The sequence below is a fragment of the Pristiophorus japonicus genome, chromosome 20 (assembly GCF_044704955.1).
Source record: "Pristiophorus japonicus isolate sPriJap1 chromosome 20, sPriJap1.hap1, whole genome shotgun sequence".
NCBI lineage: Eukaryota > Metazoa > Chordata > Chondrichthyes > Pristiophoridae > Pristiophorus > Pristiophorus japonicus.
In genome coordinates, this window is record NC_091996.1 from 77,761,702 (window position 1) to 77,786,569 (window position 24,868).

The 24,868-nt window shown below is 46.4% G+C and overlaps 1 protein-coding gene and 1 long non-coding RNA gene across 8 annotated transcripts in view; both read right to left on the minus strand.

The window, feature by feature from the left end:
* LOC139232625 (uncharacterized) overlaps positions 1-24,868 on the minus strand; it is a 973,018-nt gene that overhangs the window by 573,473 nt on the left and 374,677 nt on the right. The gene's annotated exons all lie outside the window — the stretch shown is intronic.
* The window catches only part of LOC139232598 (zinc finger protein 436-like), a 40,437-nt gene continuing 27,027 nt past the window's right edge, over positions 11,459-24,868 (minus strand). For 3 of the 7 annotated variants that reach the window (XM_070863028.1, XM_070863027.1, XM_070863026.1), the window contains one exon: positions 13,882-21,102. In XM_070863028.1, coding sequence (XP_070719129.1) covers positions 18,536-20,005 — 1,470 coding nt within the window. In that variant the 5' untranslated portion in view covers positions 20,006-21,102 and the 3' untranslated portion in view covers positions 13,882-18,535. Of the gene's footprint in view, positions 13,072-13,881; positions 21,103-24,868 lie in introns of those variants that run through there. The other 4 variants (XM_070863031.1, XM_070863030.1, XM_070863029.1 and 1 more) reach the window with 3 other exon arrangements.

The following is a 24,868-nucleotide window of genomic DNA, read 5'->3' on the forward strand; positions in this document are numbered from 1 at the left end:
CTAGGCTGTGACGTCACCTTTGTATCTTTGCCTTCTCCCTGTAGCTGCACCGGTACGCCTCTCGCCGACCCCGGACTCGCGCTGCTCCGAGCTCCCGCCTCCTCGACTGACTGCAAAGGGACAGAGGTCATGTAAACCTGTACAAATCATTGGTTAGGCTGCAGTTCCAATATTGTGTCAGGTTTTGGGGATCTTACACCAGGAAGGATGTCGAGACCATGGAGAGGGTGCAGAGAGATTCACTGAGACGATACCAGGGAAGAGAGGCTTTAGTTATCAGTGGAGATTGGAGAAACTGGGGCTCGTTTCATTAGAACAAAGGGTCATTGGAGATCTGAGGGAGCTGTTCAAAATTTGATCAGGTAAATGAGGATAAACTATTTCCACCAGTCGGTGAGTCAGTAACTCGAAGGCATCAAATTCAAATCATCACCAAAAGGTTCAGACCCAGGGATGAACTATCCAGCACTCTGTACAACAATGTTCAGGACACTCACTGTCCCTCCGGATCTGTGTCCAGGGACAGCTGATGGGTTTCTATCTTTGGGTTAAATGATGTTCTCATCGAGGTGGTGGATGTCAGCGCCGGGGAATGGAGTATTCTGAGCACCTCGCGTCTGCCATAAACACTCTGCAGTCAGGTACAGCCCGGGTTAGATACAGAATAAAGCTCCCTCTACACTGTCCCATCAAACACTCCCAGGGCAGGTACAGCACAAGTTAGATACAGAGTAAAACTCCCTCTACACTGTCCCATCAAACACTCCCAGGCAGGTACATGGACATGTTACCAATACCTTCTCTGGATACCAAGGCTAGGAGAGGCACTCTGGAAGGTTTGGGGAGCTGGTGTTTTTCCATGAGAGTAACCGAACTAAAATAATCACGAGTAATGATCGGGTGTCAGTCATGTCTCAGTGGTAGCAGTTTTGTCTCTGAGTCAGTAGGTTGTGGGTTCAAGTCCACCTGTAGAGACTTGAGCACAAAATCTAGGCTGACATTCCAGTGCAGTACTGAGGGATTGCTGCCCTGTCAGTGTTGCCAACTTTCGGATGAATCGCTGAACCGAGGCCCCATCAGCCCTCAACCAATATCACTAAAACAGATTATCTGACCAGTATCACATTACTGTTCATGGCAGCTTGCTGTGCGCAAATTGTCTGCAACATTTCCTACATTGCAACAGTGAATGCACTTCAAATGTACTTTAATGATATTGTACTTCATTGGATGTAAAGCACTTTCGGACATCCTGAGGTCATGTAAGGTGCTACATAAGGACAGGTCTTTGTTAAATGAAGGAGAAAAGTTCAAAAAAAGGTACAGTCAGTGACAGGATATCAATTAGTCTCCTCTTATATTGGAGAAATCTAGGAATCGACACACTGTGTGTTGGAACCAAAGCTGGTTTATTTGTCAGATGTCCAGAAAATTAAACTCCAGCCAAGTTACAGGGGAAACACAACCCAATTGTCAGAATGAACATGGTTCAGTCATATGATTCACAGCAGAAGCCAAACCCTGCAATCACTTGTGAACTCGTTGGTGTTTCAGCAGGGTGGATGGGTCAGTGAATCTCTTCCCACACACGGAGCAGATAAACGGCCTCTCCCCAGTGTGAACTCGCAGATGTTTCAGCAGGTGGGATGGGTCAGTGAATCTCTTCCCACACACGGAGCAGGTAAACGGTCTCTCCCCAGTGTGAATATGTTGGTGTTTTTTCAAATCACATCTGCTTTTAAAGCTCTTCTCACAGTCAGAACATTTAAATGGTCCCCTATTGGTGTGAACAATTTGGTGTGCAGTGAGATTGCATGACTGAGTGAAATCCTTCCCACATACACAGCAGGTAAACGGTCTCTCCCCAGTGTGAACTTGCTTGTGTTTCAGCAGACTGGATGACTGAGTGAATCCCTTCCCACACATAGAACAGGTAAATGGTCTCTCCCCAGTGTGGATAGGCAGTGAGCCAGAAGGTTGGATGAATTTGTGAATCCCTTCCCACACACGGAGCAGATGAACGGCCTCTCCCCAGTGAGACTGCGTTGATGGTGACAAATTTTTGAGGACAGCCGAATTTGAAGAGTACACTCCGTAATACCTCACGGTTGACAATATCAAAGGCCTTGGTCAGGTCAAAGAAGGTTGAATCAACCCCACAGTCACTGACACCAATCTCCTCGCATGGGATATAAATCAACTCTTGTCACTGACACCAAGTGGACTGGGAAAATATGTATAAGGGTAAGACTGTAGAAACGCAGTGGCAAACATTTAAGGAGATATTTCATAACTTCTCAGCAAAGATTTATTCAAGTGAGAAATAAAGATGCTAAGAGAAGGATGAACGATCCCTTGCTAACTAAGGAAGTAAAGGATGGTATAATATTGAAATAAAAAGGCATATAATGTTGCGAAGGACAGTGGAAGGCCAGACGATTGGGAAACTTTTAGAAACCAGCAAAGGACGACGAAGAAAATGATAAAGACAGAGAAGGTAGCAGATGAGAGCAAACTAGCAAGAAATATAAAAACAGACAGTAAGAGCTTCTACAGGTATATAAAAAGAAAATGAGTAGTGAAAATAAACATTGGTTCTTTAGAAGATGAGACTGGAGAATTAATAATGGGAAACACGGAAATGGCAGAGATTTTGAACAAATATTTTGTATCAGTCTTCACGTAGAGGACACTAAAAACATCCCAACAGTTGATAATCAAAGAGCTATTGGGGGAGGTGAGGGACTTAAAACAGTCACTATCACTAGAGATAAAGTACTGATCAAACTAATGGGACTAAAGGTGGACAAGTCCCCTGGACATGATGGCATGCATCCTAGGGTCTTAAAAGAAATGGTTGCAGAGATAGTGGATGCATTGGTTGTAATCTACCAAAATTCCCTGAATTCCGGAGAGATCCCAGCACACTGGAAAACTGCAAATGTAACACCCCTATTCAAGTAAGGAGGGAGGCACAATGCAGGAAACTATAGACCAGTTAGCCTACCATATGTCATTGGGAAAATACTGGAGTCCATCATTAAGGAAGTAGTAGCAGGACATTTAGAAAATTATTGTTGTGTATCTGTAAAGCATGCATTCCCATGTTCCACCACCAGGGAGCGCATCCCCTGAAGTCCCAAGGGATCCCAGCATCCCTTGGGAGCACTGTATATACGCCAGCCCCTAAGGCCTGTTCCTCACTCCAGAGTGTCTTAATAAAGACTGAGGTCACAGTTACTTTAACCCCCCTGTGTGGAGTCTCATCTGTGTTAGGAACACAATAACTGGCGACGAGTGTAAGAATCCAACGCAAAGATGCAGCAAACTGTGGGCATCCTGGAGAAGTTCTCGGAGGGGGAGGACTGGGAAGCCTATGTCGAATGGCTAGACCAGTGCTTTGTAGCCAACGAGCTGGATGGAGAAGGAAGCTCTGCAAAAAGGTGAGCGGTCCTCCTCATGGTCTGCGGGGCGCCGACCTACAGCCTCATGAAGAATCTTCTGGCTCCAGGGAAACCCACAGATAAGTCGTATGAGGAGCTGTGTACACTGGTTCGGGAGCATCTTAACCTGAGGGAGAGCGTGCTGATGACAAGGTATCGGTTCTACACGTGCCAGCGATCTGAAGGTCAGGAAGTGGCGCGCTACGTCGCCGAGCTAAGGCGACTTGCAGGACAATGTGAGTTTGATGGCTACCTGGAGCAGATACTCAGAGACTTTTTTGTACTGGGCATTGGCCACGAGACCATCCTATGAAAACTTTTGACTGAAGAGACACCGACCCTCAATAAGGCCATTGCGACAGCACAGGCGTTTATGTCCACCAGTGATAACACCAAACAAATCTATCAGCACACAAGTGCTAGCAATGTTCATAAATTAACTGGAACTGTGTTTGCAAGCAGAAATGTACAGGGCAGAAACCACAAGTCTGCAATTACCAGCAGGCCTCAGGTGACCCAGATGACTCAGAGTCCACTACAAAGGATGAATGCAAGGCAATTCACACCTTGTTGGCGTTGTGGAGGCTTCCATTCAGCCTTTTCATGCCGCTTCAAAGGGTATGTTTGCAAGAGTTGTGGAACAATGGTGCACCTCCAACGAGCTTGCAGATGAGCTGCAAGCTCTGCAAAACTTGCCAACCACCACGTGGCAGAGGAAGATCGGTCCATGGTGGATCAAAGCAATTTCGAGCCTCAAAGAGAGGAGGCAGATGCTGAAGTACATGGGGTGCACACATTTTTGATGAAATGTCCACCTATAATGCTAAATGTAAAATTGAATGGCTTACCCGTAGCCATGGAACTGGACACTGGCGCTAGCCAATCCATCATGAACAAAATGATGTTTGAGAGACTGTGGTGCAACAAGGCACTCAGGCCCTGAGCCTCATCCACACGAAACTGAGAACGTACACCAAAGAGCTTATCACTGTCCTGGGCAGCGCCGTGGTAAAGGTCACCTACGAGGTCATGGTGCACGAACTTCCACTCTGGATTGTCCTGGGCAATGGCCCCACACTGCTTGGAAGGAGCAGGCTGGGAAAAATCCGCTGGAACTGCGAAGACTTCCGAGCTCTATCACATGTCGAAGAGGCCTCATGTATCCAGGTTCTGAACAAATTTCCTTCCCTTTTTGAATCAGCATTGGAAACTTTTCTTGGGCGAAGGTGCGGATCCACTTGGTCCCAGAGGCACGACTCATTCACCACAAGAAGCGAGCGGTACCTCACATGATGAGCGAGAGAGTGGAAATTGAGCTGGACAGGCTGCAATGCGAGGGCATCATCTCCCCAGTGGAATTCAGCGAGTGGGCCAGCCCGATTGTTCCAGTACTCAAAAGTGATGGCATGATCAGGATTTGCGGCGATTATAAAGTAACTATTAATCGTTTCTCGCTACAGGATCAATACCCGCTACCTAAAGCAGATGACCTATTTGTGACACTGGCAATAGACAAGACATTCACCAAGCTCGACCTGACTTTGGCCTACATGACGCAGGAGCTGGAAGAGTCTTCGAAGGGTCTCACCTACATCAACACACACAAGGGACTGTTCATCTACAACAGATGCTCGTTTGGAATTCGGTCAGCTGCAGCGATCTTCCAGAGAAACATGGAGAGCCTACTCAAGTCGGTACCACGCATGGTGGTTTTTCAGGACAACATATTGGTCATGGGTCGGGACACCATTGAGCACCTACAAAACCTGGAGGAGGTCCTCCAGCGACTGGATCGCGTAGGGCTGCGGCTGAAGAGGTCAAAATGCGTCTTCATGGCAACAGAAGTGGAGTTTTTGGGGAGAAAGATCGCGGTGGATGCCATTCAGCCCAGAGACACCAAGACACAGGCTATCAGGAACGCGCCCAGGCCACAGAACGTCACGGAGCTGCGGTCGTTCCTGGGACTACTCAACTATTTTGGTAACTTCCTACTGGGGTTTAGCACCCTCTTAGAGCCCCTGCATGTGTTATTGCGTAAAGGTGAGAACTGGGTATGTGGAAAAAAAACCAAGTAATTGCTTTTGAGAAAGCCAGAAACATTTTATGCTCCAACAGGCTGCTTGTATTGTATAACCCATGTAAAAGACTTGTGCGAGCATGTGATGCGTCGTCGTATGGAGTCGGGTGTGTATTACAACAAGCTAACATTGCGGGGAAGTTGCAACCTGTTGCCTATGCCTCCAGGAGCTTGTCTGAGGCCGAGAGGGCCTATAGCATGATTGAGAAAGAGGCATTAGCGTGTGTGTTCGGGGTAAATAAAATGCATCAAATTTGAGCTGGAAACCTATCACAAGCCCCTCACATCCCTGTTCACTGAAAACAAGGGGATAAATACTAATGCCTCAGCCCGCATACAAAGGTGGGCACTCGCGCTATCTGCGTATAACTATACCATCCGCCACAGGCCAGGCACCGAGAACTGTGCGGATGCTCTCAGTCAGCTACCATTGCCCACCATGGGGATGGAAATGGCGCAGCCTGCAAACTTGTTGATGGTGGCGCAGCCCGCAGACTTGTTGATGGTCATGGAAGCGTTTGAAAATGATAAATCACCTGTCACGGCCCGCCAGATTAGGACTTGGACCAGCCAAGATCCTCTGCTGTCCCTAGTAAAAAAACTGTGTACTGCATGGGAGCTGGGCCAGCATCCCTGTTGAAATGCAAGAGCCAATCAAGCTGTTCCAGTGGCGTAAGGATGAGCTGTCCATTCAGGCAGACTGCCTGTTGTGGGGTAACAGCGTAGTGCTACCCAAAAAGGGCAGGGAGACGTTCATCTCAGATCTCCGCAGCACACACCCGGGTATAGTAATGATGAAAGTGATAGCCAGATCCCATGTGTGATGGTCCAGTCTCGACTCTGACTTAGAGACCTGTGTACAGCAATGCAGCATCTGTGCTCAGTTGAGCAACGTGCCCAGAGAGGCACCACTAAGTTTGTGGTCATGGCCCTCCAGACCATGGTCGAGGATTCATGTCGACTATGTGGGCCCGTTTCTCGGTAAAATGTTCCTGGTGGAGTGGATGCTTTTTCAAAATGGATTGAATGTGAAATAATGTCGGGAAGCACCTCCACCGCCACCATTGAAAGCCTGAGGGGCAGGTTTGCCACCCACGGCCTGTCTGACATACTGGTCAGTGACAACGGGCCATGTTTCACCAGTGCCAAATTTAAAGAATTCATGACTCGCAATGGGATCAAACATGTCACGTTTAAATCAGCCTCCAATGGGCAGGCAGAGCGGGCAGTACAAACAATCAAACAGAGCCTTAAACGAGTCACAGAAGGCTCACTCCAAACCCGCTTGTCCCGAGTACTGCTCAGGTACCGCACGAGACCCCACTCGCTCACAGGGGTGCCCCCGGCTGAGCTACTCATGAAAAGGACACTTAAAACCAGACTCTCGCTGGTTCACCCCAACCTACATGACCAGGTAGAGAGCAGGCGGCAGCAAAAAATGTAAACGATGGTCGCGCCACTGTGTCACGGGAAATTGATCTGAATGACCCTGTGTATGTGCTAAACTATGGACATGGTCCCAAGTGGATCGCGGGCACGGTGATAGCTAAAGAAGGAGTAGGGTGTTTGTAGTCAAACTAGACAATGGACAAATTTGCAGAAAGCACCGAGACTGCCCTGAACACCCCACAGCAGCCACAACCTTTATCGAGCCCACAACACACACCCAAAGGATCAACGACATCACCCCAGACCAGGAAATTGAACCCATCATGCCCAACAGCCCAGCAAAGCCAGGCTCACCCAGCAGATCGCAGGGCCAACAACACGCCAGCCCAGCGAGGGCACAGCCAACACACCAGAACAGACATTTGTACCGAGGTGATCCACCAGGGAAAGAAAGGCTCCCGACCGCCTCACCTTGTCAATAGTTTTCACTTTGACTTTGCGGGGGAGTGATGTTGTGTATCTGTAAAGCATGCACTCCCATGTTCCGCCACCAGGGAGCGCATCCCCTGAAGTCCCAAGGGATCCCAATATATAAGCCGATCCCTAAGGCCTGTTCCACACTCTGGAGTGTCTTAATAAAGACTGAAGTCACTGTTACTTTAACCTCCGTGTGTGCAGTCTCATCTGTGTTAGGAACACAATAATTATATTGCAGTAAAAGCAGAGTCAGCATGGTTTTATGAAAGGGAAATCATATTTGACAAATTTGCTGGAGTTGTTTGAGAATGTAACGAGCAGAGTGGATAAAGGAGAACCAGTTGATGTCCTCTATGTGGATTTCCAGAAAGCGTTCGATAAAGTGCCATACCAAAGGTTACTGCGGAAGCTAAGAGCTCACAGAAGTGGGGGTAAAATATCAGCATGGATAGAGGATTGGCTAACTAACAGAAAACACAGAGTCAGGATAAATGGGTCATTTTTAAGTTGCTAAACTGTAAATAGTGGGGTGCCACAGGGATCAACTATTTACAATTTATATGAATGACTTGGATGAAGGGACCGAGTGTAACACAGCCAAATTTGCTGATGATACAAAGATAGGGAAAGCAAGTTGTGAGGACGACGCAAAGAATCTACAAAGGGATATAGATAGGCTCAGTGAGTGGGCAAAAATCTGGCAGATGAACTATAATGTGGTAACATGTCAGATCATCCCTTTGGTAGGACAAATAAAATAGCAAATTATTATTTAAATGGGGACGAGTACACAATGCTGTAGTGCAGAGGGATCTGGGAGTTCTTGTACATGAAACTCAAAAAGTTAGAAACATAGAAAATAGGTGCAGGAGTAGGCCATTCGGCCCTTTAAGCCTGCACCATCATTCAATATGATCATGGCTGATCATTTTTGCCACTTCAGTACCCAATTCCTGCTTTCTCTCCATACCCCTTGATCCCTTTAACTGTAAGGGGCACATCTAACTCCCTTTTGAATATATCTAACGAACTGGCCTCGACAACTTTCTGTGGTAGAGAATTCCACAGGTTCACAATTCTCTGCGTGAAGAAGTTTCTCCTCATCTCGGTCCTAAATGGCTTACCTTTAGTACTGGCCTTCCCCAACATCAGGAACATTCTTCCTACATCTAACCTGTCCAATCCCATCAGAATTTTATATGTTTCTATGAGATCCCCTCTCATTTTTCTAAATTCCAGTGAATATAAGCCTAGTCGATCCAGTCGTTCTTCATAGGTCAGTCCTGATATCCCGGGAATCAGTGTGGTGAACCTTTGCTGCACTCCCTCAATAGCAAGAACGTCCTTCCTCAGATTAGGAGACCAAAACTGAACACAATATTCAAGGTGTGGCCTCACCAAGGCCCTGTACAACTGTAGTAAGACCTCCCTGCTTCTATACTCAAATCCCCGAGCTATGAAGGCCAACATGCCATTTGCCTTCTTCACCGCCTGCTGCACCTGCCTGTCAACTTTCAATGACTGATGTACCATGACACCCAGGTCTCGTTGCACTTCCCCCTTTCCTAATCTGTCACCGTTTAGATAATATTCTGCCTTCCTGTTTTTGCCACCAAAGTGGATAACGTCACATTTATCTACATTATACTGCATTTGCCATGCATTTGCCCACTCACTGAACCTGTCCAAGTCACCCTGCAGCTTCTTAGCATCCTCCTCACAGCTCACACCGCCACCCAGCTTAGTGTCATCTGCAAACTTGGAGATATTACATTCAATTCCTTCGTCTAAATCATTAATGTATATTGTAAATAGCTGGGGTCCCAGCACTGAACCTTGCGGTACCCTACTAGTCACTGCCTGCCATTCTGAAAAGGACCCATTTATTCCTACTCTTTGCTTCCTGTCTGCCAACCAATTCTCTATCCATGTCAATATGTTACCCCCAATACCATGTGCTTTAATTTTGCATACTAATATCTTATGTGGGACCTTGTCAAAAGCATTTTGAACGTCCAAAGACACCACATTCACTGGTTCCCCCTTGTCCACTCTACTAATTACATCCTCAAAAAATTCTAGAATATTTGTCAAGCATGATTTCTCTTTCATAAATCCATGTTGACTTGGACCGATCCTGTCATTGCTTTTCAAATGCGCTGCTATTACAACTTTAATAATTGTTTCCAACATTTTCCCCACTACCGATGACAGGCTAACCCGTCTATAATTACCTGTTTTCTCTCTTCCTCCTTTTTTAAAAAATGGGGTTACATTAGCCACCCTCCAGTCCATAGGAACTGATCCAGAGTCTATAGAATGTTGGAAAATCACCCCCAATGCATCCACTATTTCTAGGGCCACTTCCTTAAGTACTCTGGGATGCAGACTATAAGGCCCTAGGGATTTATCGGCCTTCAGTCCCATCAATTTCCCTAACACAATTTCCTGACGAATAAGGATTTCCTTCAGTTCCTCCTTCTCGCTAGACCCTTGGTCCCCTAGTATTTCCAGAAGGTTATTTGTGTCTTCCTTAGTGAAGACAGAACCAAAGTCTGCCATTTCTTTGTTGTCCATTATAAATTCACCTGATTCTAACTGTAAGGGACCTACTTTTTCTCTTCACATATCTATCGAAGCTTTTGCAGTCAGTTTTTATGTTCCCTGTAAGCTTACTCTCATACTCTATTTTCCTCCTCCTCATTAAATCCTTTATCCTCCTGAATTCTAAATTTCTCCCAGTCCTCAGGTTTGCTGCTTTTCTTGACAATTTATATGCCTCTTCCTTGGATTTAACACTATTCCTAATTTCCCTTGTTAGCCATGGTTGAACCACCTTCCCCCATTTTATTTTTACGCCAGAGAGGGATGTACAATTGTTGAAGTTCATCCAGGTGATCTTTAAATGTCTGCCATTGCCTATCCACCGTCAACCCTTTAAGTATCATTTGCCAGTCTATCCTAGCCAATTCACGTCTCATACCATCGAAGTTACCTTTCCTTAAGTTCAGGACCCTAGTCTCTGAGTTAACTCTGTCACTCTCCATCTTAATGAAGAATTCTACCATATTATGGTCACTCTTCCCCCAAGGGGAAGATTGCTAATTAATCCTCTCTCGTTACACAACACCCAGTCTGGGATGGTGAGTTCTTTAGTTGGTTCCTCAATGTATTGATTTAGAAAACCATCCCTTATACACTCCAGGGAATTCTCCTCCACCGTATTGCTACTAGTTTGGTTCGCCCAATCTATATGCAGATTAAAGTCACCCATGATAACTGCTGTACCTTTATTGCACGCATCCCTACTTTCCTGTTTGATGCCATCCCCAACCTCACTACTATTGTTTGATGGTCTGTACACAACTCCCACTAGCGTTTTCTGTCCTTTGGTGTTCCGCAGCTCTACCCATACAGGTCCAAGCTAATGTCTTTCAATACTATTGCGTTAATCTCTTCCTTAACCAGCAACGCTATCCCACCTCCTTTTCCTTTCTGTCAATCCTTCCTGAATGTTGAAAACCCTGGATGTTGAGTTCCCAGCCTTGGTCACACTGGAGCCATGTCTCCATAATCCCAATTATATCATAATCGTTAATAGCTGCCTGAACAGTTAATTCATCCACCTTATTACGAATACTCCTCGCATTGAGGCACAGAGCCTTCAGGCTTGTCTTTTTAACACTTTTTGTCCCTTTAGAATTTTGCTGTAATGTACATTAGAATTATGTAATGTAATTGTTATGTTAGCATGCAGGTATAGCAAGTCATCAGGAAGGCAAATGGAATGCTGGCCTTTATTGCAAGGGGGATGGAGTAAAAAAGTGAGGAAGTCCTGCTACAACTGTACAGGGCGTTGGTAAGACCACACCTGGAGTACTGCACAGTTTTGGTCTGGATGTCTCCATTCCCGTGCCGAGCGGATTGGTACATCAGACGGGAGGGGCAACATTTGGGGACACTGATTCCCCACCAATTCCCATTCCCCTTCTTTCTGGTGGATAATGGAGGGGCCACTGTGTGTAATGTGCAAGTCAGTAAGAATTGTCAACAAGCTCTTTCTAATTGGAGATTTTATTCAGTGGAAATTTTCACACACTATTGTAGATTTTGTACCAAAGATCAAATTAGGATTAAAGTAAAAGTTCGTAATTTTATTGAGATTATGAACTTCTGTTGAGAGCTGCTGAATTAAGCGGAAGTTAGCACACAGCCTTTCTTAAATGGACACTGCAGCCCCGAGAACACCATCAGCAATATATCCAGAGTATTAAAGTCCAGGCCAGTTATAGAGGTATTAACATCAGCAGAAACAAACTCCAATTGTCAGAATGAACATGGTTCAGTTGGGATGTGATTAACAGCAGCAATAACAACAGATTCCAACCCCTGCAGTCACTTGTGAACTCGCAGGTGTGTCAGCAGGTTGGATGACTGAGTGAATCCCTTCCCACACTCAGAGCAGGTGAACGGTTTTTCCCCAGTGTGAACTCGCTGGTGTTTCAGCAGGTCAGATGACCGAGTGAATCCCTTCCCACACTCAGAGCAGGAGAACGGTCTCTCCCCAGTGTGAACTCGCTGGTGTATCAGCAGATGGCATGACTGAGTGAATCTCTTCCCACACTCAGAGCAGGTGAACGGCCTCTCCCCAGTGTGAACTCGCTGGTGTATCAGCAGGTCGGATGACCAAGTGAATCCCTTCCCACACTCTGAGCAGGTCAACGGCCTCTCCCCAGTGTGAACTTGCTGGTGTATCAGCAGGTCGGATGACCAAGTGAATCCCTTCCCACACTCTGAGCAGGTGAACGGCCTCTCCCCAGTGTGAACTTGCTGGTGTCTCAGCAGGTGGGATGACTGAGTGAATCGCTTCCCACATTCAGAGCAGGTGAATGGCCTCTCCCCAGTGTGAACTCGCTGGTGTGCCTGCAGGTGGGATGTCCGAGTGAATCGCTTCCCACACTCAGAGCAGGTGAACGGTCTCTCCCCTGTGTGAATTCGCTGGTGTGTCAGCAGGTTGGATGACCCAGTGAATTGTTTCCCACACTCAGAGCAGATGAACGGCCTCTCCCCAGTGTGAACTCGCTGGTGTGTCAGCAGGTTGGATGACCCAGTGAATTGCTTCTCACACTCAGAGCAAGAGAACGGCCTCTCCCCTGTGTGAACTCGCTGATGTTTCAGCAGGACAGATGACCCAGTGAATCCCTTCCCACATTCAGAGCAGGTGAATGGCCTCTCCCCAGTGTGGCTGCGTCGATGAATTTCCAGCTCAGACGGTTTTCTGAATACCTTCCCACAGTCACCACATTCCCACGGTTTCTCCATGGTCCGGGTATCCTTGTGACTCTCCAGGTTGGATGATCAGTTGGAGCCTCGCCCACACACACAACAAGTTTACAGTTTCTCCGCGCTGTGAATGGTGCGATGTTTTTTCAGGCTGTGTAACTGGCTAAAGCTCTTTCCACAGGCAGTGCACTGGAACACACTCACTCGGGTGTGTGTGTCTCGGTGCTTTTCCAGTCACACTGATATTTGAAATATTTTCCCACAGGCAGAACAGACAAACATTTCTCCTTCCACTTTCAAAGGCCGATGATATTCAGGTCCTGATGAATCGATTGACTCTGTCAGATCTTGACGTGATGTTTGGTTTGTGTTTCCTGTCTGAAAATCTCCCCTTCTAATACGCTGTAAAAGGAGATAACAAAACTCATCACTGTAAATACAAGACAGAAATTCAGAATAGACACTTCTAGTTTCCATGGAACATTCTTTCCTCTCTTGTTCTTCCAAAGCTGTAAATCCCTGTCCCACACATTGTCCCACCTGCTGTGCTGAAATCCAAACCCATCGCACATCTCTAGACTGTTTCTCCTCCATTTCCAGTTTTCACCACCAATTCTGATTGGGTTCAGTTCTACACTCACTGGTTCCCCTCCCTCTCCTCCCCTGAAGGTGCTGACTCTGGCTGAGTTCAGTTCTACACTCACTGGTTCCCATCCCTCTCCTCCCCTGAAAGTGCTGACTCTGGCTGAGTTCAGTTCTACCACTCACTGGTTCCTTTCCTTCTCCTCCCCTGAATGTGCTGACTCTGGCTGGGTTCAGCCCTATACTGAAGCAAAACATTGCGGAGGCTGGAATCAGAAATAAAAACAAAGAATGCTGGAAATCTCAGCCGGTCAGGCAGCGTCTGTGGAGAAAAAAAATAGTTTACGTTTCGTTTCGACGGCCCTTCATCAGAACTGCCGAATGTTCGAATAAAGCACATTCTTAAGCACTGAAAGGGGGAGGGGAAGAAAGAACAAAAGGGAAGGTCTGTGATAGGGTGGAAGGCAGGAGAGATTAGAGAGACAAAAGGGATGATGGGCTGAATTCAAATGGTAATGATAGAGGTTAGAAAAAGGTTAATCTGGATAGTGTGTGAATGACGTAGTAATGACCAGCTGCCACTAAAGACAAATAGAACAAAAAAAGAAAAAAAACATAAGATGGTGGGAAGGGAAAGGGAGCCACAGGTTGGCAGCGGCTATGCTCTGAAATTGTTGAACTCGATGTTGAGGCCAGAAGGCTGTAAAGTGCCGAAACGAAAGATGAGGTGCTGTTCCTCGAGCTTGCGTTGAGCTTTGTTGGAACAGTGTAGGAGACCAAGGACGGAGAAGTCAGAGTGGGAATAGAGTGGAGAATTAAAGTGACAGGCGACCGGAAGCTCAGGGTCACACTTACATAGAAACATAGAAAATAGGTGCAGGAGTAGGCCCTTTGGCCCTTCAAGCCTGCACCACCATTCAATAAGATCATGGCTGATCATTCACCTCAGTACCCCTTTCCTGCTTTCTCTCCATACCCCTTGATCCCTTTAGCCGTAAGGGCCATATCTAACTCCCTCTTGAATATATCCAAAGAACTGTCATCAACAACTCTCTGCGGCAGGGAATTCCATAGGTTAACAACTCTCTGAGTGAAGAAGTTTCTCCTTATCTCAGTCCTAAATGTCTTACCCCTTATCCTTAGGCTATGTCCCCTGGTTCTGGACTTCCCCAACATCGGGAACATTCTTCCTGCATCTAACCTGTCCAGTCCCGTCAGAATTTTATATGTTTCTATGATATCCCTTCTCATCCTGCTAAACTCCAGTGAATGCAGGCCCAGTCGATCCAGTTTCTCCTCGTATGTCAGCCCTGCCATCCCGGGAATCAGTCTGGTGAACTTTCGCTGCACTCCCTCAATAGCAAGAACATCCTTCCTCAGATTAGGAGACCAAAACTGAACACAATATTCCAGGTGAGGCCTCACTAAGGCCCTGTATAACTGCAGTAAGGCCTCCCTGCTCCGATACTCAAATCTCCTAGCTATGAAGGCCAACATGCCATTTGCCTTTTTCACCGCCTGCTGTACCTGCATGCCAACTTTCAATGACTGATGTACCATGACACCCAGGTCTCGTTGCACTTCCCCTTTTCCTAATCTGTCGCCAATCAGATAATATTCTGCCTTCGTGTTTTTGCCACCAAAGTGGATAACCTCACATTTATCCACATTATACTGCATCTGCCACTCATTTGCCCACTCACCTAACCTGTCCAAGTCACCCTGCAGCCTTTTAACGTCCTCCTCACAGCTCACCCCGCCACCCAGCTTAGTGTCATCTGCAAACTTGGAGATATTAAACTCAATTCCCTCATCCAAATCATTAATGTAAATTGTAAATAGCTGGGGTCCCAGCACTGAGCCCTGCGGCTCTCCAATAGTCACTGCCTGCCATTGTGAAAAGGACCCGTTTATCCCGACTCTCTGCTTCCTGTCTGCCAACCAGTTCTCTATCCATGTCAGTACATTACCCCCAATACCATGTGCTTTAATTTTGCACAACAATCTCTTGTGTGGGACCTTGTCAAAAACCTTTTGAAAGTCCAAATACACCACATCCACTGGTTCTCCCTTGTCCATTCTATCAGTTACATCCTCAAAAAATTCTAGAAGATTTGTCAAGCAAGATTTCCCTTTCATAAATCCATGCTGACTTGGACCGATCCCGTCACTGCTTTCCAAATGTGCTGCTATTTCATCTTTAATAATTGATTCCAACATTTTCCCCACTACTTATGTCAGGCTAACCGGTCTATAATTACCTGTTTTCTCTCTCCCTCCTTTTTTTAAAAGTGGTGTTACATTAACTACCCTCCAGTCCATATGAACGGATCCAGAGTCGATAGACTGTTGGAAAATGATCACCAATGCATCTACTATTTCTAGGGCTACTTCCTTAAGTACTCTGAGATGCAGACTATCAGGCCGCGGGGATTTATCGGCCTTCAATCCCATCAATTTCCCTAACACAATTTCCTGCCTAATAAGGATTTCCTTCAGTTCCTCCTTCTCACTACATCCTCGGTCCCTTAGTATTTCCGGAAGGTTATTTGTGTCTTCCTTCGTGAAGACAGAACCAAAGTATTTGTTTAACTGGTCCGCCATTTCTTTGTTCCCCATTTTAAATTCACCTGAATCTGACTGTAAGGGACCTACATTTGTTTTCACTAATCTTTTTCTCTTCCCATATCTATAGAAACTTTTGCAGTCAGTTTTTATGTTCTCAGCAAGCTTCCTCTCATACTCTATTTTCTCCCTTCTAATTAAACCCTTTGTCCTCCTCTGCTGTATTCTAAATTTCTCCCAGTCCTTGGGTTTGCTGCTTTTTCTGGCCAATTTATATGCCTCTTCCTTGGATTTAACACTATCCCTAATTTCCCTTGTTAGCCACGGTTGAACCACCTTCCCCGTTTTATTTTTACGCCAGACAGGGATGTACAATTGTTGAAGTTCATCCATGTGATCTGAACGGAGATGCTGCGCAATGCGGTTACCCAATCTGTGTTTGGTCTCCCCAATGTACAGGAGACCACATCGTGAGCAGCGAATACAGAATACTAAATTGAAAGAAGTAGAAGTAAATCGCTGTTTTACCTGGAAGGAGTGTTTGCAGCCCTGGATAGTGGGAAGGGAGGAGGTAAAAGTTGCATCTCCTGTGCTTGCTCGGGAAGGTGCTATGGGAAGGGGAGGGGGTGCTGGGGGTGACTGCGGAATGGACCAGGGTGTCACGGAGGGAGAGATCCCTTCAGAATGGTGAGAGGGGAGGGGAAGGTGTGATTGGTTGTGGGATCACGCTGGAAGTGGCGGAAATGGCGGAGGATGATCCATTGAATGTGGAGGCTGGTGGGGTGAAAGGTGAGGATGAGGGGAATCCTGTCATAGTTCTGAGAGGGAGAGGAAGGGGTGAGAGCAGTGGTGCGGGAATTAGAACGGACACGGTCGAGGGTCATGTTAACCATGGCGGAGGGGAATCCTCTGTTGAGGAAAAAGGAAGACATGTCAGAGGCACTAGTGTGAAAGGTGGCATCATCTGAGCAGATGAGATGGAGATAGAGAAACTGGGAGAATGGAATGGAGTCCTTACAGGATGTAGGGTGGGAGGCAATGTAGTCCAGGTAGCTGTAGGCTTATAGTAGGCTTATAGTGGATACTGGTCGAAAGCCTATCCCAAGAAATGGAGACAGAGAAGTCGAGGAAGGGAAGGGAAGAGTCAGAGATGGACCATGTGAAGGTGAAGGAAGAGTGGAAATTGGAAGCAAAGTGAATGAAATTTTCAAGTTCAGGGGGAGAGCATGAAACGGCACCGATACAGTCATCAATGTACCGGAAAAAGAGGTGAGAAACATAGAAACATAGAAAATAGGTGCAGGAGTAAGCCATTCGGCCCTTTGAGCCTGCACTACCATTCAATAAGATTATGGCTGATCATTCACCTCAGTACCCCTTTCCCGCTTTCTCTCTATATCCCTTGATCCCTTTAGCCGTAAGGGCCATATCTAACTCCCTCTTGAATATATCCAATGAACTGGCATCAACGACTCTCTGCGGTAGGGAATTCCACAGGGTAACAACTCTCTGAGTGAAGAAGTTTCTCCTCATCTCTGTCCTAAATGGCTTACTCCTTATTCTAAGACTGTGTCCCCTGGTTCTGGACTTCCCCAACATCGGGAACATTCTTCCCGCATCTAATCTGTCCCGTCCCATCACAATCTTAGACGTTTCTATGAGATCCCCTCCCATCCTTCTAAACTCCAGTGTAAAAACGCCCAGTTGATCTAGTCTCTCCTCATATGTCAGTCCAGCCATCCCTGGAAGCAGTCTGGTGAACCTTCGCTGCACTCCCTCAATAGCAAGAACATCCTTCCTCAGATTAGGAGACCAAAACTGAACACAATATTCCAGGTGAGGCCTCACCAAGGCCCTGTACAACTGCAGTAAGACCTCCCTGCTCCTATACTCAAATACCCTTGCTATGAAGGCCAACATGCCATTTGCCTTCTTCACTGCCTGCAGCACCTGCATGCCAACTTTCAATGACTGATGAACCATGACACCCAGGTCTCGTTGCACCTCCCCTTTTCCTTATCTGCCGCCATTCAGATAATACTCTGCCCTCGTGTTTCTGCCACCAAAGTGGATAACCTCACATTTATCCACATTATCCTGCATCTGCCATGCATTTGCCCACTCACCCAACCTGTCCAAGTCACCCTGCAGCCTCTTAGCATCCTCTTCACAGCTCACCCCGCCACCCAGTTTAGTGTCATCTGCAAACTTGGAGATATTACACTCAATTCCTTCATCCAAATCATTAATGTATAATATAAAGTGCTAGAGACCCAGCACTGAGCCCTGTGGCACTCCACTAGTCACTGCCTCCCATTCCGAAAAGGACCCGTTTATCCCGACTCTCTGCTTCCTGTCTGCCAACCAATTCTCTATCCACGCCAGTATACCCCCAATACCATGTGCTTTGATTTTGCACACCAATTTCTTATGTGGGACCTTGTCAAATGCCTTTTGAAAGTCCAAATACACCACATCCACTGGTTCCCCCTTGTCCACTCTACTAGTTACATCCTCAAAAAATTCCAGAAGATTTATCAAGCATGATTTGCCTTTCACAAATCCATGCTGACTTGGACCGATCCTGTCACTGCTCTCCAAATGCGCTATTTCATCTTTAATAATTGACTCCAACATTTTCCCCACTACTGATGTCAGACTAACTGGTCTATAATTACCTGTTTTCTCTCTCCCTCCTTTTTTAAAAAGTGGTGTTACATTAGCTACCCTCCAGTCCATAGAAACTGATCCAGAGTCGATAAGACTGTTGGAAAATGATCACCAATGCATCTACTATTTCTCGGGCCACCTCCTTAAGTATTCTGGGATGCAGACAATCAGGCCCCGGGGATTTATCGGCCTTCAATCCCATCAATTTTCCCAACACAATTTCCTGCCTAATAAGGATATCCATCAGTTCCTCCTTCTCACTAGACCCCCGGTCCCCGAGTACATCCGGAAGATCATTTGTGTCTTCCTTCGTGAAGACAGAACCAAAGTATTTGTTCAATTGGTCTGCCATTTCTTTGTTCCCCGTTATTAATTCACCCGAGTCCGACTGCAAGGGACCTACGTTCGTCTTCACTAATCTTTTTCTCTTCACATATCTATAGAAGCTTTTGCAGTCAGTTTTTATGTTCCCGGCAAGCTTCCTCTCGTACTCTATTTTCCCCCTCTTAATTAAACCCTTTGTCCTCCTCTGCTGAATTCTAAATTTCTCCCAGTCCTCAGGTTTGCTGCTTTTTCTTGACAATTTATATGTCTCTTCCTTGGATCTAACACTATCCTTAATTTCGTTTGTTAGCCACGGTTGAGCCATCTTCCCTGTTTTATTTTTACTCCTGACAGGGATGTACAACTGTTGAAGTTCATCCATGTGATCTATAAATGTTTGCCATTGCCTATCTATCGTCAACCCTTTAAGTAACATTTGCCAGTCTATACTTGCCAATTCGCGCCTCATGCCGTCGAAGTTGCCTTTCCTTAAGTTCAGGACCCTAGTTTCTGAATTAACTGTGTCACTCTCCATCTTAATAAAGAATTCTACCATATTATGGTCATTCTTCCCCAAGGGGTCTCGCACAACAAGATTCCTAATTAGTCCCTTCTCATTACACATCACCCAGTCTAGGATGGCCAGCTCTCTAGTTGGTTCCTCGACATATTGGTCAAGAAAACCATCCCTAATACACTCCAGGAAATCCTCCTCCACCGCATTGTTGCCAGTTTGGTTAGCCCAATCAATATGTAAATTAAAGTCGCCCATGATAATTGCTGTACCTTTATTGCACACATCCCTAATTTCTTGTTTGATGCTGTCCCCAATCTCACTACTACTGTTTGATGGCCTGTACACAACTCCCACCAGCGTTTTCTGCCCTTTGGCATTCCGCAGCTCCACCCATACCGATTCCACATCATCCAAGCCAATATCTTTCCTTACTATTGCATTAATTTCCTCTTTAACCAGCAACGCCACCCCGCCTCCTTTTCCTCTCTGTCCATCCTTTCTAAATGTTGAATACCCCTGGATGTTGAGTTCCCAGCCTTGGTCACCCTGGAGCCATGTCTCTGTGATGCCAATTACCTCATATCCATCCATGAGGGAGGGGACCCGAGTAGGACTAGAACAATGTTCCACATATCCCACAAAAAGGCAGGCATAGCTAGGACCCATGTGGGTTCCCATAGCAACATAATTAATTTGGAGGAAGTGAGTGGAGTTAAAGGAGAAGTTGTTCAACGTCAGAACAAGTTCAGCCAGGCAGAGGAGGGCGCTGTTGGATGCAACTAGTCGGGTCTCTGCTCGAGGAAGAAGTGAGCGCCCTCAGGCATTCCTGGTGGGGGATGGAAGTATGGAGGGATTGGACGTCAATGGTGAAAAGAAGACGGTAGGGGCCAGGAAACTGAAAACTGTTAAAGTGACGGAGGGCATCGGAGGAGTCGCAGATGGAGGTGGGAAGAGAGTGGACACCAGGAGGAAAAAATAGAGTCGAGATAAGAAGAAATAAGTTCTGTGGGGCAAGAACAGGCTGAAACGATGGATCTACCGGGGCAGTCTTGTTTGAGGATCTTGGGAAGGAGGTAGAAGCGGGCTGTGTGGGGTTGGTGGTTGTGGAGGGAAGATCTCCAGAGGAGATGAGGTCAGTGACGGTCGGGGAAATGAAGGCTTGATGTTCGGTGGTGGGTCATGGTCCAGGGGGAGGTAGGAGGAAGTGTCAGAGAGTTGGCGATCAGCCTCTGCAAGGTAGAGGTCGGTTCGCCAAACAACAGCACCAGCCTTGTCAGCAGGTTTAATGTCAATGCAGGGGTTGGATCTGAGAGAGCGGAGTTCTGCAAATTCAGAGGGAGGGAGATTGGAGAGGGTGAGGGGAACAGAGAAATTGAGATGGCTGATGTCCCGTCGGCAGTTTGCAATGAAGAGATTTAGAGAGGGCAAGAGGCCAGAGGGAGGGGTCCAGGTAGAACGAGAATTCTGAAAACGGGAGAAAGGGTCAGCTGTGCAGGGGGAAGACTCCTGGCCGAAGAAGTGGGCACGGAGGCAAAGGCGGTGGAAAAAGAGCTCAGCATCGTATCGAGCTCAAAATTCATTGAGGTGGGGGCGTAAAGGGATGAAGCTCAGGACTGATCGTTCGGGGTCAGAGAGGGGAAGGTCAGAGGGGATGGTGAAAACACGGCAGGAGGTGTGATTGGAAGAAGGGATGGGATCAGAGGGAAGTGAAGGGGAAGAAGGTTCCAGAGGGGCGTTGGTGTCCAAGACTTGTTGAAGTTTACGATCCTTGATACCTGAAAAGGGGAAAAGTTTTTGGTTAAAGCTCCAGATGAGGCGAAGGATGAAATGGAACTGCTGATCGAGACAGAGTGAGTCGGTGCTGCTGAACAGAAAGGACGAGAGTGTGCATGTGGCGGTGCATGGCGTTGAATGTGGATCCCACGATGCGGTAAGACCAGTGGTTGGAGGAACGCTGAATATCTCGGAGATAACTGTAATCCTGGGTGGATCCAAAACATGAAGGGTGGAATTTCAGTTGGGATCCACGTGGATTAAGTCTGAGGCAGAGACAGTTACTGAGGAAATTTCATTTCAGCCCATCATCCCTTTTGTCTCTCTAATTTCTCCTGCCTTCCACCCTATCACAGCGCTTCCCTTTTGTTCTTTCTTCCCCTCCCCCTTCCAGTACTTAAGAATGTGCTCTTTTCGAACATTCGGCAGTTCTGACGAAGAGTTATCGACCCGAAACGCTAACTCTGTTTTTCTCTCTACAGATGCTGTCTGACCGCTGAGATTTCCAGAATTTTCGGTTCTACATTCACTGGTTCCCCTCCCTCTCCTCCCCTGAAGGTGCTGACTCTGGCTGGTTCAGTTCTACACTCACTGGTTCCCCTCCCTCTCCACCCCTGAAGGTGCTAACTCTGGCTGGGTTCAGTTCTACACTCACTGGTTCCCCTCCCTCTCCTCCCCTGAAGGTGCTGACTCTGGCTGGGTTCAGTTCTACACTCACTGGTTCCCCTCCCTCTCCTCCCCTGAAGGTGCTGACTCTGGCTGGTTCAGTTCTACACTCACTGATTCCCTGCCCTCTCCTCCCCGGAAGGTGCTGGCTCTATCTGGGTTCAGTTCTATACTCACTGGTTCCCCTCCCTCTCCTCCCCTTAAGGTGCTGACTTTGGCTGGGGGAGGTGGAACCTAGACAAACCGGACGGGTTGCAGCTCAACAGAGCCAGGACCAATATCATCGTGGGGGGTGGGGGGGGCGTTGCTAATGCTGTTGGGGAGGGTTTAAACTAACTTGGCAAGTGGATGGGAACCTGAGAATAGATTCAGTAGGGAGAGGAGTAAATCTGGAATTAGAAAGCAAAAATGAAGAGAGTGAATTTAAAGGACAGAGGAAACAAGCAGGAAAAAGGGCAAAAAAACAAATTTAAAAGCTCTTTGTCGAAATGCACGGAGCATTCGGAACAAAATAGATGAGTTGACGGCACAAATAGACACAAATGGGTATGATCTAATAGCCATTACAGAGACGTGGTTGCAAGGTGACCAGGACTGGGAATTAAATATTCAGGGATATTTGACAATCCGGAAGGGCAGACAGAAAGGAAAAGGAGGTGGGATAGCACTGTTAATAAAGGATGGGATCAGTACGTTAGTGAGAAACGATACTGACTCAGAGGATCAAGAGTTTGAATCAGTTTGGGTGGAGATAAGGAATAATAAAGGGAAAAAGTCGCTGGTTGGCATGGTCTATAGGTCCCTCTAACAGCAGCTACACTGTTGGATGGAGAATAAATCAAGAAATAATGGAAGCTTGTAAAAAAGGGAATGGCAATAATTATGGGTGATTTTAACCTTCATATTGATTGCACAAAGCAAATTGGCCAGGGTAGCCTTGAGGAAGAGTTCATAGAGTGTATCCAGGATAGTTTCCTTGAACAGTACGTTGCGGAACCAACCAGGAAGCAGGCTATCTTAGATCTAGTACTGTGTGATGAGACAGGATTAATAAATGATCTCGCAGTAAAAGATCCTCTAGGAATGAGTGACCATAATATGGTTGAATTTCAAATTCAGTTGGAGGGTGAGAAAGTTGGACCTCAAACCAGTGTCCGAAGCTTAAATAAAATGGACTATAAAGCTATGAGGGCAGAGTTGGCTAAAGTAGACTGGGAAAATAGATTAAAGTCTGGAACGGTTGATGAACAGTGCTGGACAATTAAGGAGATATTTCATAACTCAGAACAAAAATATATCCCAATGAGAAGGAAAGACTGGAAGAGAAGGGATCACCATCCATAGCTAACTAAGGAAATAAGCGATGGTATCATAGAAACATAGAAAGTAGGTGCAGGAGCAGGCCATTCTGCACATTGAGCCTGCACCGCTATTCACTATGATCATGGCTGATCATTCAACCTCAGTACCCCACCCCAGCGTTCTCTCCATACCCCCTGATCCCTTTAGCCGTAAGGGCCACACCTAACTCCCTTTTGAATATGTCCAACAAACTGGACTCAACAATTTTCTGCGGTAGAGAATTCCACAGGTTCACAACTCTCTGGGTGAAAAAGTTTCTCCTCATCTTGGTTCTATATGGCTTACCCTTTATCCTTGGACTGTGTCCCCTGGTTCTGGACTTCCCCAACATCGGGAACATTCTTCCTGCATCTAACCTGTCCAGTCCTGTCAGAATGTTATATGTTTCTATGAGATCCTCTCTCATTCTTCTAAATTCCAGTGCGTATAAGCCGAGCCGATCCAGTCTTTCCTCATACGTCAGTCCTGTCATCCTGGGAATCAGTCTGGTGAACCTTCGCTGCACTCCCTCAATAGCAAGCACATCCTTCCTCCAGATTAGGAGACCAAAACTGCACGCAATACTCAAGGGGTGGTCTCATTAAGGCCCTGTACAACTGCAGCAAGACCTCCCTGCTCTGAAACTCAAATCCCCTCGCTATGAAGGCCAACATGTCATTTGCTTTCTTTACTGCCTGCTATACCTGCATGCCTACCTTCAATGACTGATGTACCATGACACCCAGATCTCATTGCACCTCCTCTTTTACTAATCTGTCACCATTCAGATAATAATCTGCCTTCTTGTTTTTGCCACCAAAGTGAATAACCTCACATTTATCCACATTATACTCATCTGTCATGCATTTGCCCACTTACCTAACCTGTCCAAGTCACCCTGCAGCCTTTTAGCATCCCCCTCGCAGCTCGCACTGCCACCCAGCTTAGTGTCATCTGCAAACTTGGAGATATTACATTCAATTCCTTCGTCTAAATCATTGATGTATATTGTAAATAGCTGGGGTCCCAGCACTGAGCCCTGCAGCACCCCACTAGTCACTGCCTGCCATTCTGAAAAGGACCCGTTTATCCCGACTCTCTGCTTCCTGTCTGCCAACCAGTTCTCTATCCACGTCAATACATTACCCCCAATACCATGTGCTTTAATTTTACACACCAATCTCTTGTTTGGGCCTTGTCAAAAGCCTTTTGAAAGTCCAAATACACCACATCAAATTGAAAACAAAGGCATACAATGTGGCTCAGACTAGTACGAGGACAGGTGATTGGGAAATTTTTAAAAGCCAGCAGAGAACGACTAAAAAATGATTAAGAGAGGGAAGATAGATTATGAAAGTAAACTTGCACAAAATATAAAAACAGATAGTAAGAGTTTCTACAGATACATAAAAAGGAAGAGAGTGACTAAAGTAAATGTTGGTCCCCTGGAGGATGAGACTGGGGAATTAATAATGGGGGAACAGGGAATTGGCAGAAACTTTGAACAAATCACTATCATTAATGAAGTAGTACTCGGTAAAATAATGGAACTAAAGGCGGACAAGTCCGCTGGACCTGATGCCTTATATCCTAGGGTCTTAAGAGAAGTGGCTGCAGAGATAGTGGATGCATTGGTTGTAATCTACCAAAATTCCTTGGATTCTAGGGTGTTCCCAGCAGATTGGAAAACTGCAAATGTAACGCCCCATTTAAAAAAGAAGGCAGACAAAAAGCTGGAAACCATAGACCAGTTAGCCCAAC